Source organism: Arvicanthis niloticus, chromosome 6 (assembly GCF_011762505.2).
Source record: "Arvicanthis niloticus isolate mArvNil1 chromosome 6, mArvNil1.pat.X, whole genome shotgun sequence".
Lineage (NCBI taxonomy): Eukaryota > Metazoa > Chordata > Mammalia > Rodentia > Muridae > Arvicanthis > Arvicanthis niloticus.
Genome location: NC_047663.1, coordinates 1,881,545 through 1,899,547, shown reverse-complemented (window position 1 = coordinate 1,899,547; position 18,003 = coordinate 1,881,545). Strand labels below are relative to the sequence as shown.

The 18,003-nt window shown below is 51.1% G+C and overlaps 2 protein-coding genes across 3 annotated transcripts; both read right to left on the bottom strand.

The window, feature by feature from the left end:
• Positions 1-2,774: 2,774 nt before the first annotated feature.
• On the bottom strand, positions 2,775-9,548 carry Mcrip1 (MAPK regulated corepressor interacting protein 1). Of its 2 annotated transcripts, XR_004607008.2 has the most exons (6): positions 9,477-9,548; positions 4,850-4,903; positions 4,654-4,772; positions 3,790-3,891; positions 3,526-3,640; positions 2,775-3,405 (listed from the first exon to the last, which is right to left on the bottom strand). XR_004607008.2 is itself a non-coding variant. In XM_034504214.2 (5 exons), exons 2-5 carry the CDS (start codon positions 4,855-4,857, stop codon positions 3,576-3,578), a joined length of 294 nt encoding a protein of 97 aa, XP_034360105.1. In that variant the 5' UTR covers positions 4,858-4,903; positions 9,477-9,548; the 3' UTR covers positions 2,775-3,575. The 2 variants fall into 2 exon arrangements, 1 of the variants encoding a protein (XP_034360105.1); XM_034504214.2 differs by having other exon boundaries at positions 2,775-3,640.
• Positions 9,549-9,695: 147 nt separating this feature from the next.
• Ppp1r27 (protein phosphatase 1 regulatory subunit 27) lies at positions 9,696-10,980 on the bottom strand. The gene is made up of 3 exons (XM_034507602.2): positions 10,678-10,980; positions 10,426-10,576; positions 9,696-10,146 (listed from the first exon to the last, which is right to left on the bottom strand). The coding sequence occupies exons 1-3, from the start codon at positions 10,865-10,867 to the stop codon at positions 10,023-10,025; spliced, it is 465 nt and encodes a 154-aa protein (XP_034363493.1). The 5' UTR covers positions 10,868-10,980; the 3' UTR covers positions 9,696-10,022.
• Positions 10,981-18,003: the final 7,023 nt, after the last annotated feature.

Below are 18,003 nucleotides of genomic sequence, written 5' to 3'. Positions count from 1 at the left end.
ATTTCAGGAGACCCTATCCCTTCCTCATGTCCCCTCCTTCAGTCCTGCCTATCAGTCTCCTTCCCCCAGAGGAATGCTGGGTGCTATCCAGCAAAGTGTGGGTGTGCACAGGTACCTCGGAGGGAGGGACACAGGAGTGTAACTATGAAGGAGGTATGTCCCTGTGTGACAGGCGTGGCATGTATATAAATGTTCAGTGTCCCAGAGGGATGTGACAGTGTGTTAGAAGGAAGATGACTTGCACATGGTCCCCTAGAACCTGTTGTGTGGACATTCCTAAAATGATGGTGGAGACCAAGGAAACAAGAACAAAAGACACTGACCATCAAGGACCAAACTTGGGAGAGTTGAGCTGTGGACTGGAGGAGGGGACCTCGAGCCAGAAGGCTCCAGAGTCTCCTGAGAGCATGAAAATGAACAGGTGGGCAGAGCTCAGACTCTAGGATTAGTACACAGGAAACCAGGCAAACACAACCGGATGTCGTCATTCCAGGAGGAGGAACTCAAGGCCTGGAACTATATAATACAGCAAGTCAAAGACTAGCCTGGGCTACCTAAGGGATCATTTCAAAAAACAAAACAGAAACATTAAGGATACCTGCTGTCTACCTGTAGGGTGTAAGTGTGCATGGCACACACCTTTGCTCCCAGAACTTAGGAGGCAGAGGCAGAGGCAGGTGGGTCTCTGTGACTCTGAGGCCAGCTTGTTCTCCATGGTAACTTTGAGGACAGCCAAGGCTATGTAGAAGAGACCTTGTCTTAAGCAAACAGACACCAGCAACAAACCATCAAGGTCAGAGGGCACAGAGCAGTGGTAGGATGCCTGCCTACCACGTGTGAGGCTGTGTTTAATCACCAGGACCAAACGAAAGGCTAGGCAGGATGCACGCTGGGCGTGCTGCTGTGCAAATGACCTCCAGTGCTGGGAAAGCAGGACGGTCCCTAGGGCTTCCTAGCCAGTCTGTCCTAACTGCTAAGTGCTTCAGGACAATTAAGGACCTGTCTCAAAGGTGACAGGTGACTTCCTGGAGATGATGGTATTCCAGGTGTTTCTCAAGGTGCTACTCATGCACAGAGAGAGAGAAAGGGGGGGGGGGGAAGGAGGGCACAAAACAAGAAAAAAGGAGAAATTAGTAATTCCAAGGGACAGGATATAAAAACCCAATTTACCATATGGTTCACTTCTAACTATGAACACAAACATCATAATGTAATCATCCTATTTTGATATAACCAAAATTATAGGGCAAAGAAAACCAAGGGCTGGGAATGTGGCTTGGGTGGTGGCCTGCCTGCCTAGTGAGGTCCTTGCACTGCTAACTGGATGTGGTGGTAACGCCTACAACACCTAAGCATATGGCGTTAGAGGGAAGAAGGGCCAGAAATTCAAGGTCCCCCTCAGCCACACAAGGGTGAGGTCACCTTGAGATCCCACCTCAAGGAAGCAAACGCAAAGGCACTGTGGGGCTGGAGCGGCTTTGTGGTTACGGCACACACTACCCTTGGGAGGTCTGAAATTTAGCTCCTGCCATCCACACTGGTCAGCTCACAATTGGGTGAAACTCCAGTTCCTGGAGACCAGCATCCTCTGTTGGCTCTACAGACTCTCTTACACATACAAAAGAAGTTAGCCAGGTGTAGTGCCACACCTCTTTAGTGCCAGCACCAGTAGGCAAAGGCAGGTGGGTTTCTGCAGCTTTAAGGCCTGGTCTACACAGCAATACAGTGAGTTTCAGGATAGCCAGAAATACAAAGTGAGACTTTGTTCCCATAATCAAACACACACACACACACACACACACACACACACACACACACACACACACACACACACACCACACACCAAGGAAGACACTGTCAGCCTTACCATTTCAGGGGCATTTAGGCACATGTGCTGCAGGCACCTTGCCTGGGAAACCACACAGGAAGCAAGTACTAATCACCTTAAGAGGCTGGGGCATGACAATTGTCCTGAAGGTCCTGTGTGTGGCACCAGCTCAGCCAACGTAAGCTCATCACTCCTGGAGGTCAGGAAGCCCCTGCAAGTGCTCTAGGACAGCTGGGATGAAATCCACACCACTAGGAGGCACAATGTCCTCAGGTTAGGACCTTACTTGGTCCCTCACTGGATACACTGGTATTCTGGGCAGTGTGCCCATCCACCATGTCCTGGTATCCCCTAAGCTGTCTACACCCCTTCCAGTCCTGACAATGGGAAGTTGATTGGGTAACCCACAGCCTAGGACACCGAGCGTCTTCAAACAGCCTAACAGGCCCCAGGGAACTAGCAATGCCAAGACATGGGGGGTGGCTTGGCACCTAGAACAGCTATTTCTCACTGCCCCGTCTTGCCTACACCTCCCTGGGGAGACTTGACTTGCCCAGCCCACACTCAGGAGATGCCTCTGGGAGCCATTTGAGCCCCAGAATACTCTTCTGGGAAAGCATGTTCCTGAAATAAATTCCATTTTGGCATCTTCTCAGGAGCAGGAGCATTCCAGGGCTGTTTCCATGATTGAAGGTCAAATGCAACCAGGTCTCTCTTGGGCCCAGCAACCCTGGTCAGCCAAGAAACCAACCATGCTCCACAGCAGGGCTGAAGAGTGCTAACTTCTTCCAGAGCTCCATGTGAGGAATGTAGCTTGGATAACAAGAGGATTTCGCTTTACTCCCCACCAGACTGCTCTGGTACTCTACCCTGCCAGGGACTTACAGACCTGCAGGGCAGCTCTGTGGGCTTCAGGGTTGGGCCTGACAGACTGTCAAGAAGCCACTTCTAGTGCCACCCGCCTTTATTCACAGACCCTCAGTTTCCAAAGCTACAGAAACTTGGATTCAAGAGGGCACAAGAAAAGGGGGCCTTGGTGATCCTCCCAGCACACCCCAGAAAGCCAGGACAGGCCTGGCAGCACCACTCCTTCAGGGTCAGCCTTAATGCCCTGTCCAAGGGCACTGCTGTGACCACAGGGCTACAGGTACCAGGATACAAGGCCTAGTTGCTCTCAGAGAGCCAGCACTGTCCTAGGCTCAGAGCTGATTCGACTCTGAAAGTGGGGCAAGGAAGGGTCAGGATGGACAGTGGGGATGGAAGGGGGAGCTCCCCAAATGTCCAGGGCAGAACAGCAAGTCTCCATGGAGAGAGCCACACTGGATGCAGGTGGGACTGCACATGTCCTACTTTCTGGTCATTTCAAGGTTCCAACAGCCGAAGAAACAGAGGTCCCCCTTTTTCCTTCTTGGTCTTAAGTAGCCAGGAAGGAGAGGAGTGAGGCATGGCAGGTAACAGCAGAGAGGGCTAGACAGGTAGGGCCAGGTGCTACCCAAGATGCAGCTGGCCAGGGGAAAAGGACAGGGGCGGATATGACCAGACCCCCGTTCCCCCAGTGACAGGGGCAACTTGAGACCCTGGAGAGGAAAGGAAGGGCCTTGATCATCAATCCTGCTGGCTCTGGGGATTACGGCCGGCTAGAGCACACTCTCCTCCCCCCTCCCAGGAGCAGCGCCACAGGAACAGAGGAAACCAACATCAAGTGCACCCTGATCTTCTGGAGGCCAGGGGAGGGGCGCCGGGCACTCTAGGACTTCTTGGCATCCTGCGTGTTCCGGCGCTTCAGGTCACTCAGGTCGATGGGCTTGAAGGCTGTTAGTGAACAGTCTGGTTGGTGCTGGGAAGAGGACCCCTGTCCACTCCCCACTACTAAGGGCTCCCGAACCCAGGTGCCTTGGAAAGGACACGGTGCAGGCAGGAAGCAGAAGGCTTTCCAGCTCCTCCAGGTCTGCCCTACTCACTCTTCAGGCTGGGGTTGGGAACTTTCTCCACATATTCCTCCACTAGGCACCGCTCACCACCGGACAGCTGGCTGCGCAGGTCCCGCTCCACACCCTGCCAGGCTGCAGCAGATACCAGGGTCAGCGCTCAGCAGTACTCAAGCCAGCAGAGCTCTCTGCTCCTGATGCCAGGTCAAGCCGGCCTTCCTATCCTCCAGCAGCCCCAGCCCCAGCCCCAGCCCCTACCAGTCTCCCTCTATTATTATTAGATGAGGGCTTTCTTTGTTTTGTTTCATTTTTGTTTTTCCAGACAGGGTTTCTCTGTGTAACAGCCTTGTCTGTTTGAGACCTTGACTCTGAGAGGTCTGCCTGCCTCTGCCTCCTGAGTGCTGGGATCAAAGATGTGTGCCACCACACCTGGCTACCTGAGGGTATCTTGGAGAGCCCTAAACTGTCCTCCCTCCTGCATCAGCTCCTCCTGCCCCTGCTCAGGGGACAGTCCCTTCTGTTCAATGGCCTCCCCAAACCACAAAGTGTTCCACCCATTCCCACCTCTTTTTATCCACTCTGCATCTCAGCACGTCTGTTCCAATTCTAACTATATAACCTCTGTCCATTTTAGTGAAACCGTGTTCACAGCTACCTCCTCTTCCCAGGAGGCCTCCAGGCCTGAGGACCAGCTCCAAGATCCTGCCTTTTCTGGGCTTCCACCCACTCCCCATGCTCTCTTCTTGTGTTGTCACCCCAATGTCCCTGTCACCAGTCTTGCTGTTCTAGAGTTTAAGGCCACTGAAGTATAGTCCCCTCCTCACTGAGGGTCTGAAGAGTGGGAGGGTGGGGCATCAGCCGTGCAGGCGGTAGAGCACAGACAGCAAGTGCACTCACCTTCATAAATGAAACGCACATTCTCCTCATGTGCCGGTGTGAAGATCTCACTGCTGTTGGTGGGAGAGCGGGGACTGCTATTCCTCTTGCCGTTGTAGACAACTCTGGAGACAGGAGAGCTGGGGAAAGCCCCATGTGTGAGAAGGGAGTCACAGGAGAGATGGGGTCCCAGCTCCCACACACACCTGAGACCCACCTGGTCATTGCTGGGATGTCTGATCCCTAGTGTTCGGCTGCTGGATCCTGCGGCCTATAAAACAGAAACCCAAGGTACTGCAACAAACTGTGGGTCTGAGTCCACTGGGGATCCTCAGACTGGGCCCAAGACTTGAGTGGCCAGTGGGCTCCAAGCAATCCTGACAGGCTATGGGGTGTCAGTGTCACTCAGAGGACACCAAGGGCACAAGCAGGCCAAACACTGAGTAACTTACCCACTGGGGCCATGGCTAAGTTCACCCACATCTCTAACCCACTCCTGTCTTCAGTCTGCAGATCCCATACAAAGTAGAGCCTAGCAGACCCTGGCTCTGCCCCAGAGCACTACCGGACTCTGTGCATGCTTCTCCAAAGCCTAAGATTCAGCCTCCTGACCACCCATGGGAACTTCATGGTGAGAAAACCATCTATCCGGAAGCTCAGTGACATCTGACAAATGACTTAGTTTCCTGATCCTACAGGAACACTGGAGAATAAAGAACAAACCAGACCAGGAAGAAGAAGGGGGCAGACCTGATCCAGTGACCAGAACCCTGGGGTACAACCTATTTATAAGCCAGGGGTCTTGCACTGCCCTGAGTGCCTGAAGTGTCTAATTTTAGGGTCAGAATCTCATAATTAACCAGCTGAGGACATAAGCTAAGATGAGAAACCAGCCATACAAGGTTGTCCTATGCCTGGCCTTGGTCCAGACAGGACAACCCTAGATGCTGAAGACAAAGGAGACCCCGACAGTCCCAAGCATGCCACCTCAGGCTTTCTCGAAGGCTCTTCTCTGGTCAGTGATCCATTATATTAACTATTCAGACAGATGAACACCTCAATCCTAACAAGCCAGCTCCTGTAAGAGCTCTAGAACCCTGTGTCCCTCCCCAAACCTGGCTCCCAAGCCTTACTTTCTCTTAGTCTTTCCCAAAGCTGCCAGCCCAGAACATCAAAGCACAAGGAAAGCCCTCTGAGGTGTGATGATGGTAGTTACACAAGATGGGGGAGCTCCAGTTACAGGCCAGGACAGAGTACGGTAGTACTCACAGGCCAGCCCCTGCCTCAGCTTCCAGGGCCCAGGCTGCCTTATGATCTTGTAGATCTTGCTTGGTGGCCCCTGTCCCCTATGCCTCCCTTCTATGGTGCCTCTCCTACCCATGCAGCTCAGGTTCTGGTGGCCACATCCTCCAATGGTCTCCTGGCTTGTACATACATACCATGCCCTCTGCCTGGGTGCTTTTGCTGGCACCAGCCCAGCTGGCAGCAGGCTTTATGTTTGGTGAGGCAGAGAGAAACCTGAGCGTGTTTACTGGCAAGGAATGTAGTAGTATGATACCAGGTGAACTGGGTCCCTAAAAAGGTTGGGTGTACTGGGGTCCAGGACCAAAACAGGTACAATGGGCAAGGAAAAATGACAGAACCTTACCAAACTTCGACAGGCATCTGAGATCACAGACTATTGCTCAGCAGACCCAAAGAAAGGGTGTGGCGGTCTGACAAAGGCTACCCATAGAAGGGGCACCATTTTGAGTGAGCAGCCAGGGAGAGAGCCCTACTTCAAAGCTCTTTAAGTGCCCAGGCCTCTGTCACCTGGGGACCAGAAGGATGACAGCAGGAGCAGAGGTCAGAAAAGGCTACCTCCACACCCAACCTTCCTTGGTCTGCTTTTTTTTTCTCTCTGTTACAACTGTCTTCTCAATACCCTAGTCATTTGTAATATGTTCTATCAACTCCACAATGTCTTTTTGCAGTTTGTATTTAAAAATAGGAAGCCCAGGCTAGCCTCAAAACTGTGTAGTTAAGGCCAGCTATGAACCCTTGATCCTCCTGATTTTGCAACGACTCCCCCTCCCCCAGCCCCCCCCCCCCGTGATGGGACTACAGGCATACCCTGCCATGCCTCGCACAACTCTACAGTACCTTTCATCTGTATCTTTGAAATGGATTGTCCTAATAATCCCTAACATCAAAACCTAGCAGGAATCTTTCCTATAACCCTAGGGCCTCATGCACGCTGGGCAAATGTACTACTTGAAGCATATGTCATCTCACCCTTCAATTGTCAGATAAGGTCTGTTACCCAGACTGCCTCTGAACTTCTTGTTGACTAGAAAGGCCTTGAACTTGCAATCCTCCTTCATCAGCCTAGTGAGTATCTAGGTTAAGGTTGTGTGTGTGTGTGTGTGCACGGTTTTTTGTTTGTTTGGTGAACTCATGAGGAACACAGTTAACAATGATGCTATCTCAGATTGTGACCCTCACTGACATATCCACGGGCCAAGGACTCCCTCGTTACTACACCTCTGTGGCCCTGCCCATCCCCTAGCTCTGCAGGAGACACACACAGTTGGCAGTACAGTTTCTTGACACTTTTCCATCACTCTCCAGTGGGAACCAGCTGAGCTGTGCACTGCCATAGAGCTCTTGTTCTGTGTGATTCTTGTGTGTCACCAGCTAGTATCCTCAGGTCCCTGTAATAGTCAGTAGTAAACTTGACAGTTTCCTGTTCAAGGACTACACTTCCCAGAGTATGACGTTATCTCTGCCCTATACAGAGCCATTCCATTTCTTCTGCAGACATTTTGGCCATCTGCACACATGGATGACAAGGTCCTGTCTGTGAGTAAACATGGTCCCACCTAGGGTCAGACCAAGGATTTCTTTCCACCTTCAGACTCTCTACCGCTGCCTTTTGAAAATCTAACAGAACTATGTATCCAGTCCCCCCTGGCCAGAGGTCCTCCATCCTCTGTGTCCTCCAGACAAGAGTTTTGGGTTCTTCATTGAAAGTGAAGTGGTCACCAGAGAGTTGCCAGGTCCTCCTGCTCCAAAGATTGAAGCACAGCTGTATGAAGCCCATCCCTTAAACGAAGGACCTCCAGCTTCTTAGCCAACATGATAATGGGTGTGACAAAGCCATACTACATTACCCCAGTAAAAACTAACAACCAAAGGGATGCTACAGATCACTGAGTACAAGGTAGGAAACGTGGAATCAGCTAATACTTAAAATGAGATAGAGACCCAGCAATGTCCAGGGACCAAGAATGACAAAGGCCACAGCAGAGCCTTGGCGAGGGGATCACAGGGAAGCCCCTGTGCTGGGAACTTTACACACTGCTCATGGTTCTATCACAGCTGGCCAGGAAGAAGGCATCTCACAGTCTTATTTCAGAGGATGAAGCAGCTATCACCTAAGAGGCGACTTGAATGGCTCCCAGCCCTGACACAACCCAGGGCCTTCAGGCTGCAGAAGCTGGCCGGGGTGCTAGATGCCCATTATCTCTGAACTTGCCTCAATTCCTGTCTGCATCCTACATCAGGTTCCTACGTCTCTGGGTCTGCTCACAGCCCCTCTATTCCCAGGAGAGCTCCTGAATGGGTTTAATTCTGTACAGAACTATCCATTTCTATGGGACCCAAGGTCTTGGAAGGCAGGGTAGGGGGACAGCACAGGGTGCTGGGCATCCAGAACCCAATTAAACTCTTCTAAATACATCCAATGTGCCAGGCACATGATGCTAGGTGGTTCTACTTTGCTGATCACCAAATCGACAATGAAAAGTGGCCCGCCACCACAATCAATGGTGCGGTGGCTGGTCACTCTGTCCTTCTGGAGCTTCTACTATCCAAATGTTTTCCTTCCTTCCTCTCCCCACCACTTTTAGAAAAAAAGGTCTCATGTAACTGTGGCTGGTCTTGTATTTCTGATCCTTCTGATTCCACCTCACAAAGTGTTGGGATTGCAGGTATGTGCCAACACTCCCTGCTTCAAGTTATACCTGTATCCTTTATAAATTGTGAGGCTTTCAGTTAATGACTGACCAGCTAAGCAGGAGCCACAGTGCAGTAACAGGTTGGGCCTGCTTCCAGATGATGATGGCAGGTCATCAGACCTACAACGTGTATCCTATTCTTTCCCTGGACTGACAAACTATTAGGTATTCCCTAACCAGTATCTTATATATAACCAAGATCCAAGGAACCCAAACCGAGCCCCTTCTTCTGAAGGACCTGGCTCTCGTTGTTCTCCCTGCCACATCGCTGTCTAAATGTCCTGGACACTCCCCAGAAATCCATTAGCTGATTTCAACTCACTGGGGGCCTTTGCTTGAGCTTGTCCTCTGTTTGAAACATGGCGTCCAGAGGGAAAACCATGTTTATCTCGGGCGACCACCCCTGGATCTGGACTGCTTTTGTCAACAGGGATACGATACTTCCGGCCACCAGCCTGTCCAGCTTGCGGACGGACCGCGGACAGGCCCTGGGCTTGCGCAGAGCCACTGCATCAGGACAACTGGGATGTGGGCAGGGCAGGTAACCGGCGAGGACACCGGCGCGATTGGGGGTGGGGGGCCGGCCTTGCGCGGCTCAGAAGCAGGAAGCGCCCTCAAGGGCCGCCCCGGGACCGCGGGCGTCGGTTCCCGGGGGGGACGGCCCGGCCAGAAAGCCTCTTCCAGGCTGCCGCCACGTCCGCACCCCGCGGCGACACCGGCCTCGTCTCTCCCCGCTCCGGCCAGGCGACCCGGCGACACCAGGGCGGGGCGGGGCGGAGCGGCCAAGGTCCCACGGAGCCCGCAGCGCCCCGCCCCGCCGCGCCTCCCGCGCCGCGCCTTCCTCACCTCGCCCTCCTCGCCGCCGCCGCCGCCGCCGCCGCTTCCAGTGGGCCGGCCGGAAGTGACGCAGACGCGCAGGCGCAAACGGCGCGGGGCCACATGATCGCTGGCGCACGGAGTGCGGCGAGGTCGGAGGCGCGCGAGGTCGTCCCGGAAACACGGGTGGGTGTGGGGGGAAGGGCGGGGTTGCCCGGCATCTCTGAAGACGAACACCGGCGGACGCGTCCCGGACATTCATTTCCCCGGCCCTGCGCCGCCGGCGAGCCCCAGCATACCTGGCGATGGTTTTGTACCGGATTGCCCTAGTCAGTCACTATCACAGCTTGGGAATCATGTTTATTGAAAAAGTAAAAAGTATCACCATTAAAAAAAAAAAAAAACCTGGAGAAAAAGCCAGGCCAGAGAAATGGGTCTAGGGGCAAGAGGGTCGTGCCCCACAAGTCCTAACCAGCCTGGCTGCCTCACTGCACGTTCAGTGGGCACTCTAGTCCCTGGGGCAAGGTGCTTGCCACTTCTCTAAGGAGGCACAAGCCCCAAAAGGGCACGGCTGGCTCAATCCATGCTGGTTCCTTTGAAGAGTTCCACCAGGTCCTTGAAGTCCGGGTCAATAAGGTCGGAGGGCAGATCGCCATCTTCATTGGCTGCATCTCTGTCTGCCCCCAAAGAGATGAGATACCTGAGGTGTGAAGGGTAGGTGGTTAAACCCTACTCAACCTATCCCGGGGCCAGAGGGCTAGAATTTGGGGGTCACCTGTTTGTTTTTTCCAGGCACAGTGAGGAGGAAGAAACCTGACCCCTTGGAAGCTGTGGCCAGATTTTCCGGCTTGCTCTAATGTTGCAGTCGGGTAGAAACTGCCAGAATCCCTGAGTTGCTGCCTACATCCTCAGAGCCATATTTTGGGGGTCCACCTGGAGAGATTAGATGAAGCCTCTAAACCACATTTCATAGTCTCACCTGGCTATGTCAGGGTACCCATCACTGCAAGCGATATGCAGTGGTGTCCATCCTGTCTCATCCCGCTGGTGAATGTCAGCACCATATTTGACTAGCAACTTCACACATTCCAGGTTTCCAGAGAGCACAGCTTCATGCAAAGCAGCCAGGCCTGGGCAGGGTGGGAACACAGGGTCAAAGCTATAACCCTGTCAACAGGATTTCCCCTACCTCCTTATGGACAGAAGACCAGTCTATCAGTTTCTTACTCACCTGAGGGGTGGATAGTGTCAAGGGAGACCTTCCGAGCCCGGATAAAGCGCCCCACCTGCTCCAGGTCGCCTTGCCGGATGTGGTCCAAGAAGAGAACATCATTGGGGAAACGCACGCTCCGATCAGCCAACAGCCGCCGCCGCCGCTGTCGGGGGCTGTAGCGAGCATAGCGGGCTGTTCTGCTCGGCATCCTGGGATTGGGGTAGGCTATTTCTGTGGAACCCTACTTTGGTGGGTATGAGTGAGAAGGATCCCAACCAGACCAGACTGTGTAAGCTCTCCTGCTTGGTAGAACCTCGATTCCAGCTTATATAGGGCTTGCAAGGCTATATAAAGCCGCGCAGTCATGCTTGCAGACGCGAGGGGCTGAAACTGAGCTGCTCCCCCCCTCCCTGAGCACAGGATCATGTTTAGTGGCTCATCTTTCAGCACACCTGTCGCTATGTCCGGCCAAAGGGGTCAGATCCTTCCTGGCTACTCCTCCCTGTCCGCAGCTGGACCTGGAAGGTGCCTTGTAGAGGACAGGACTAGGAGAGAGAGAGTCCGTGAAGAAGGTTGTGGGTGTGAGCTCAAGGGCATCAAGAGCGTCTGAGCTTGAAGGATGATGGCTCACCTGTCTACCTGCTGGAAGCTGAGCCTCCTCCCCATCTGAAGAGCACTGATCCATTATCATTTAGGAGGTCACAGCCCTGTCCATTTCCCAACAGGTCACTCTCACTGTCCTAGTAGTTTCTAGAGAAGATTCTCAGAACTGCCTTCAGGGTACATCACTGACATCTCAACTCTACAGACAGGTCATCACTACTAGTCCTATGGGACTCACTCAGCATTCGCGTGTGCAGGCGCACGCACGCGCGCGCACACACACATACACACCACTATCTCTGGGTTCTGGACAGCCTATGGACTCATGTTGAAGGTGTCATCGTTCCGTTCCTAAGAGTCAGAGGATGGTGTCCATTATAGGTGGAGAAAGGGAAGAACCCCATACATTAGCTTCCTGCAGACTCTCAGCTGGCTGTTTTGCTTTTACAACAGCTTCGGCCGTGGTCTCAGGTGATGCTTGGCTTGGGGGTATGAGACTACTTGGTAGACAGAATGCAAGAACAGAGCTGCCAGAGGAGCCCAGAAGCTTGGTTATGGAGCTATGGACAGCTCCCAATGCTACAGCTTTCCCTGTATCCCGAAAGCTAATAGTTGACTCTGCTACAGCTGCTGTGACAAACACAGACTGGGTTAAACAAGAACTTGCCCTTATGGTTGCAGTGGCTGGCAGCCTCAGACCAGGAAGAGCTTCTGAGGCTCTGAGGGAGCCTTTGCACCAAGCTTACCAGCCTCTGGAACTTACCAGCCTCTGGAACTTACCAGCCTCAGTCCTTGGTGGTGTTTGGCTTCTAAAAGTACCACACAAACTCTACATTCATATCTAATGGCTGCAAATGGTATCCAAATCCTTCCCCCCCCCCCCACACACACACACATACACTTTTTTAGATAGTGTCACAGACAGTGAATTCCCTTTGTAACTCAGGCAAACTCCTGAGCACCCTGCCTCAGTTACCATGTGCAATTTACAGGTGTACCTTACCACAGTCAGTTACCCCACTACATTTTTTTATTATTTTTTTTTCCCTCGGGAAAGGTGGTTGTTCTCCGGGTTGGCCAGTCCTGAACTCAGAATTCTCCCTCAGGCTTCTCAAAAAAAAAAAAAAAAAATGCTGGAATTACAGGCGTGTGCTATCACATCTGGAATTACAGGTATGTAATCAGGAATTACAAAGATACCATCCACAAATGTTCTTACAAAGACTTAGGGCACGTTGTACCACAGTGTGACCTTATCGTATTTCCCAGTCACATTCAAAAGAACTGAGAGCAGCAGAGCACAGTGGTGCACACCTTTAACCCCCGCACTCAGAAAGCAGAGGCAGGCAGATCTCTGTGAGTTTGAGGCCAGCCTGGTCTAGCAGAGTTCTAGGACAGGCAGGGCTGTTACACACACACACACACACACACACACACACACACACACACACACAAACCCTATCTTAAAACAACTGCATAAAAATAGTATTGAGAACTAGGACACATATTTGTGAGACCAGAGACAACCCACTTACTATGAGATTCCTCATGATGAGATTCCTAGGTGATCTAGAGGCCTGTGACTGGGCAGCTACTTGGCTGGCTGGGGAGCTGGGACAGCAGTGTGGTTAGCAGCGGGCCTTACATCACCTGGCTGGTTTCCAGCCAGCATCAAGCCAACATGTTACACACCCTGTAGGTGTAAAGCCGAGGTCCACTGGCTCCAGGACGCACCGAATGAGAACTCCCTGCTTGGCAGGGGTGTCTCAATATAACCTCAGTACTCAGGGGCTGCTCCTGAGCCTGAGTACCACAGAAACTTGCACAAGCTCTGAGAGAACCTGCAGGGGTTGGTTCTGTGCCTCCACATCTCTGGGCACAGTTCTAACTCTTGGTCACTTGGGAGGAGTCAAATACCAGGTCTTCTAACTTATTTACCTGAAGTAGGGTGACTAAATGTTCTGCACTGTAGCCTGGTGACAGAACTCCTCCCCTCTTAGATGTGCCGATTGTCTTTTCTCATGTTGTGGAAAAGTTGTGCTGTACTCCCAGCTCAGAGGATCAAATGAAAGCCTTCGCATGAAGGTGTTACCAACAGAATGGCAGGGGGGACCAGGAGAACCTCCCATCAGTGAGTGGCCCCCGATGAGACAAGGTCTGAGAACATTCAGCATGTGAGGCCCCTGGCCATTTAGAGCACAGAGGTTCTTGAGTCTGGTGTTTCAGTTTGAGTTGGCATCTAGGCCCCAAAGTCTTCTAGCCATTACTCCTAGGAATTGTGTCGTGTGTTCCTAGCTGAGATCTCTACCTGGTATAGTCAACTTTCAGCAAGTTCAACAAGCTGCCAATCACTTATGGTCATTAACATGAAAACGAAGTCTGGAATTACATTCCTCTGTCCCTGATTCACTCAACTGTTGAGGCCCAAGCTCGAGTCCCTGTTCGGGCGCCAAAATAATGTTGGGGTCCACACTAGCCCCACGTTGGGGCGGCCAAAATAAATGTTGCAGCCCAGGCAAAATGTTGAGGCCCGGGCCGACCCACTTTTGGGCAGCCACTGTATCCCGGCCCAAGCTGCTGCTCCAGTCTGCGGGTCGGGGTTCAGCAAGAGCGAGGGTGAGGGCAGGCTCAAAGAATGGAGACCAGACAGGGTGTGATTCAATCCCGTTTATTCTTCAGTCTCTTTTCCTCTAAGTGTCTCCTGTCTGATTCTCCCTCTATAGTCTGATTCTCTACTGTCTGCCTCTGCCTTTTATATGTCTTACTTCTAAGCCACGCCTCTAAGTTACACCTTTAATCATGCCCTTAGGTCTTGTCTCTAACTCTGATCTCTATACTTCCAAGTCATACTCTTAAGTCACACACCTTTAATCTCACACACCTTTAATCTCAAGGTATCTAAACCAAGATTATCAGAGTGTGCTCAGCTGTTGTAGGCTATTGTAATCCAAGTCTCATGTCAGGGTATATGGCTCAAGATGGCTGCAAAGCTGATAGCCGCTTTCTGCTAAAAGTCGGCCCCCAACACTCAACCAGTCAACATAAGCTTATAAAATGACTGAGGTTTACAAGTCCTACTTTTTGTAGAATGAACTAAAACACTTACACAAAATTGGGGGTGGTGATGATTTCTGTAATTCCAGCACTTGGGAGATAGAGGCCAGAAATTTAAGGCTCAACAAAACAAAACAAATTATACAAAGGTTACCCTTCAATATTTTGTAGTCCTCAGGCTTTCTGGTTTTTGTTTGTTCTTTGAGGCAGGGTTTCTCTGTGTAACTCTGAATATCCTGGAACTCACTCTGAAAGGCAGACTGGCCTCAAACTCACCTCGAAATCCACCTGTGCTGGGACTAAAGTGTGCACTACCTCAGCAGCCCAAAAGCTTTCAGTCCCCTGGCCAGGTGGGTAGTGGTCTGTATGAACACTCAGGAGGCAGAGGCAGGCAGATCTCTGTGAATTTGAGGCCAACTTGGTCTACAGAGCTAGTTCCAAGACAACCAGAACTACACAGGGAACTTTCAAAACCAAACCAAACTAACCAACCAACCAACCAGCCAACCAACCAACTAAGTAACCAATACTCAGTGGGATTCCAGGCTTGTATTACTATACCCAATTCTAGTTTATAAAAGTCCACAACAGCCAGGCAGTGGTGGTGGTCGCCTTTAATCCCAGCACTTGGGAGGCAGAGACAGGCAGATTTCTGAGTTTGAGGCCAGCCTGGTCTACAGAGTGAGTTCCAGGACAGCCAGGACTACACAGAGAAACCCTGTCTCGAAAAAACAAAACAAAACAAACAAACAAACAAACAAAAAGATCCACAGCAGGGGGTATAGCATATGCCTGGCGAGAGCCAGAGTCCAATACAAGTTTGGTGTTTGTGCTAGCTACCATATCAAACCTGTAATTCCAGAACTCTGGAGGCTAAAACAGATGGTTTGCCATGAGTCCAAAGCCAACCTGAGTTACATACTGAGTTCAAGGCCAGCAAGGGTGACACAAGCCTAAATTAAACTAAGCCAAGAAAACAAGAAAATGAAGGACACTTCAGACAGTGCCAGCAGCGGTGTCAGGTACCCAGTGCCTGGGGTTGTTAGGTGTTTGGTAATCTAGCATCTGCCTGCAGGATGGGCTGTCTACAATTAAACTTCAAAGCCAGTTTGAAGTTTAGGGCAGTACTTATTTTTTTTTTAAGTTCCAGGCCAATGGCTTTTGGCTACCTGTGGAGGGTAGGGGTAGGTTGGGAAATTCTAGTCTTCACCACTGCCCCACAGATCCTTCGGTTGCTTTACTAATCCACTGGCCCAACCACAGAGGTTTTAGACACCACCAGTAGCTGCCCTACACAGCCTGGCTCTGGAATGCTCTCATCAGCTGCCTCTGCAAAAGGAGAAAGATATCTGTGAGTCAGTCTTCTCTCCGGAGCGCGTGACAGTGGCTGCCTGGTCTGAGGTTTTCTTATCCAGAGACTAAATCCCTGCACAGCTGGGCAATAGTTGTGGAGTTGGCTCTAGGGCAGATGTACAGCCTACGTTTTTACCTGGGACTGGAAATGATCTGCTCACAACCCTGCTGAGTTTTCTCTCCTAGAAGCACTATCATGTTGGCCACAGAGCCTTGACTCATATTTTGGGGACAGAGTTTATATCTTCCCCACAACAAACCCTTTAAAGTGACCGACTGTACCCACTTTAAGGTCCATTGTGTCAGCAGGTCCCATCGGAAGCTTCTGGAGCTGAAGTGGCTGGAAACTAGCCCTACAGCGATTCACCAAGAGCCAGCGGAGGCGGTGTAAGTGGACAGATGACCCAACTGCTGAGTCAGAATGTACAGCATTGGAGTGACAGATACCTGGGCAATGTAGCACTGCCTGAGTTGGTGACAGAAGGTCCTCTTCCTCTGCTCTATATGCTGCCACACAGCCAAATCAGATAGGAGCATCCCTGGGCTAGTGTGAGCTTTTATGGCAGGACAAGGTAGCCATGGGGGTGAGATGACCACACCTCACGATCTGGGAGACAACCACACTTGGCAAGCCCTTCAGCCTCCGCTAACGGCTGTGTCTAATGCAATGGTTACAAGCAGAAGGGCACCTAGCTTTGGTGATGTGAAGATGCTCTGCTCTGGATGGCTTCAGAAAGCTTGTGTGCATGTACACGTGCAAACGCAGGCAGGGCTCCTCAGAACATTGGTAAAGCTGTAGGCGCTGTCATATCTAAGGCAGCCTGAAACATTACTGTCAGGGTCCAGTGACCGCCCTGAGCCCTGTGACCCTAAGACTCTCAGATACTGCTGTACCCTCTTCAGTGCCCACACCAGTGGGCAAGTGTGAGAAAGCCATCCCCAGGGTCATCACTTTGCCTATTGATTATATTGATACCTATTGAGATGGTAGTTTTGAGACTGGGAAATATTAACTGATTGTAGTCTTAGTTTCTCTGTTGGGAACTAAGAAAGTTGAGGTTCTTCAAGTCAAACTTGTTGAGGAATTTTAATCCAGCAACATAGATGACTTGGCAAGGAATCAGATCCAAAGACCTAGGTAGGTCTGTATGATCTGGCTGGAATGTAGACATACCACACACTTTTAATCCCTCTGGCTGAAATACAGACACGTCCTCAGTACACACCTTTAATCCCAAACAATGAAGGTAAAGTTAGTCTGTAGAAAGAAGCAGCCATGTTTGAGGGGCAGACGAAGTGATGAATCAGAGAAAGATTTGACAGAATGAGTTAGCAGATATACCCAACTCTCACAAGAACAGCACAGGAAGCCAGGCGGTGGTGGCGCAGGCCTTTAATCCCAGCACTTGGGAGGCAGAGGCAGGTGGATTTCTGAGTTCGAGGCCAGCCTGGTCTACAGAGTGAGTTCCAGGACAGCCAGGGCTACACAGAGAAACCCTGTCTCAAAAAAAAAAAAAAAAAAAAAAGAACAGCACAGGAAAGAGAGCAGTGCAGAGGCAGAGGGAGGGAGGGGGGAAGGGAGAGGGGGAGAAGGAGGAGGCAACAGTTTGACCAGGATAGTTTTACAGAGACAGGTTCCAGGTGTATACAGAACAAGCCAGAGAATAGATTGCCAGTTAGTCTTAGGCCAAGCAGAGCAATTTAGTCAGAAGCTGAGAGAAGCCAGGTTGAACCAGTCAGCTTGGAAGATTAATTGTATGGAGACTAGAAGCTTCCAGGCTTTTAGTTAAAACAAAGAAATACTCTGGGCTCAGCCCCCAAGTTATGTGTTCACATAGTTGTGTAGAGCTCCCATCTGAGGAACTAAAAGTGACATTTTTTTTTAAAGATTTATTTATTCATTATATATATATGAGTACACCATTGCTCTCTTCAGACACACCAGAAGAGGGCATCAGATCCCATCAAGATGGTTGTAAGCCACCATGTGGTTGCTGGGAATTGAACTCAGGACCTTTGGAAGAGCAGTCAGTGCTCTTAACCACTGAGCCATTTCTCCAGCCCCTAAAAGTGACATTTACACCAACCTTTTGTTGTTGTTGTAAAGTCTCATGTAACCTGGGCTGGCTTTGAACTCACTACGTAGCTGAAGATAACTTACTTTCCTTCTTGCCTTTCTCAAGTAAGGGATAGGACTACAGGTATACAGCATCATGCCTAGCTGAGGTGGATAGCCCTAGCCTCTTGTTGTCATGGTAATTCCACTCCTGGGAGGGGCTGCGAAGGAGGAGTGAATCTTGTAAACCTTCTGTCCAATCAAATTTGTTAAATAAA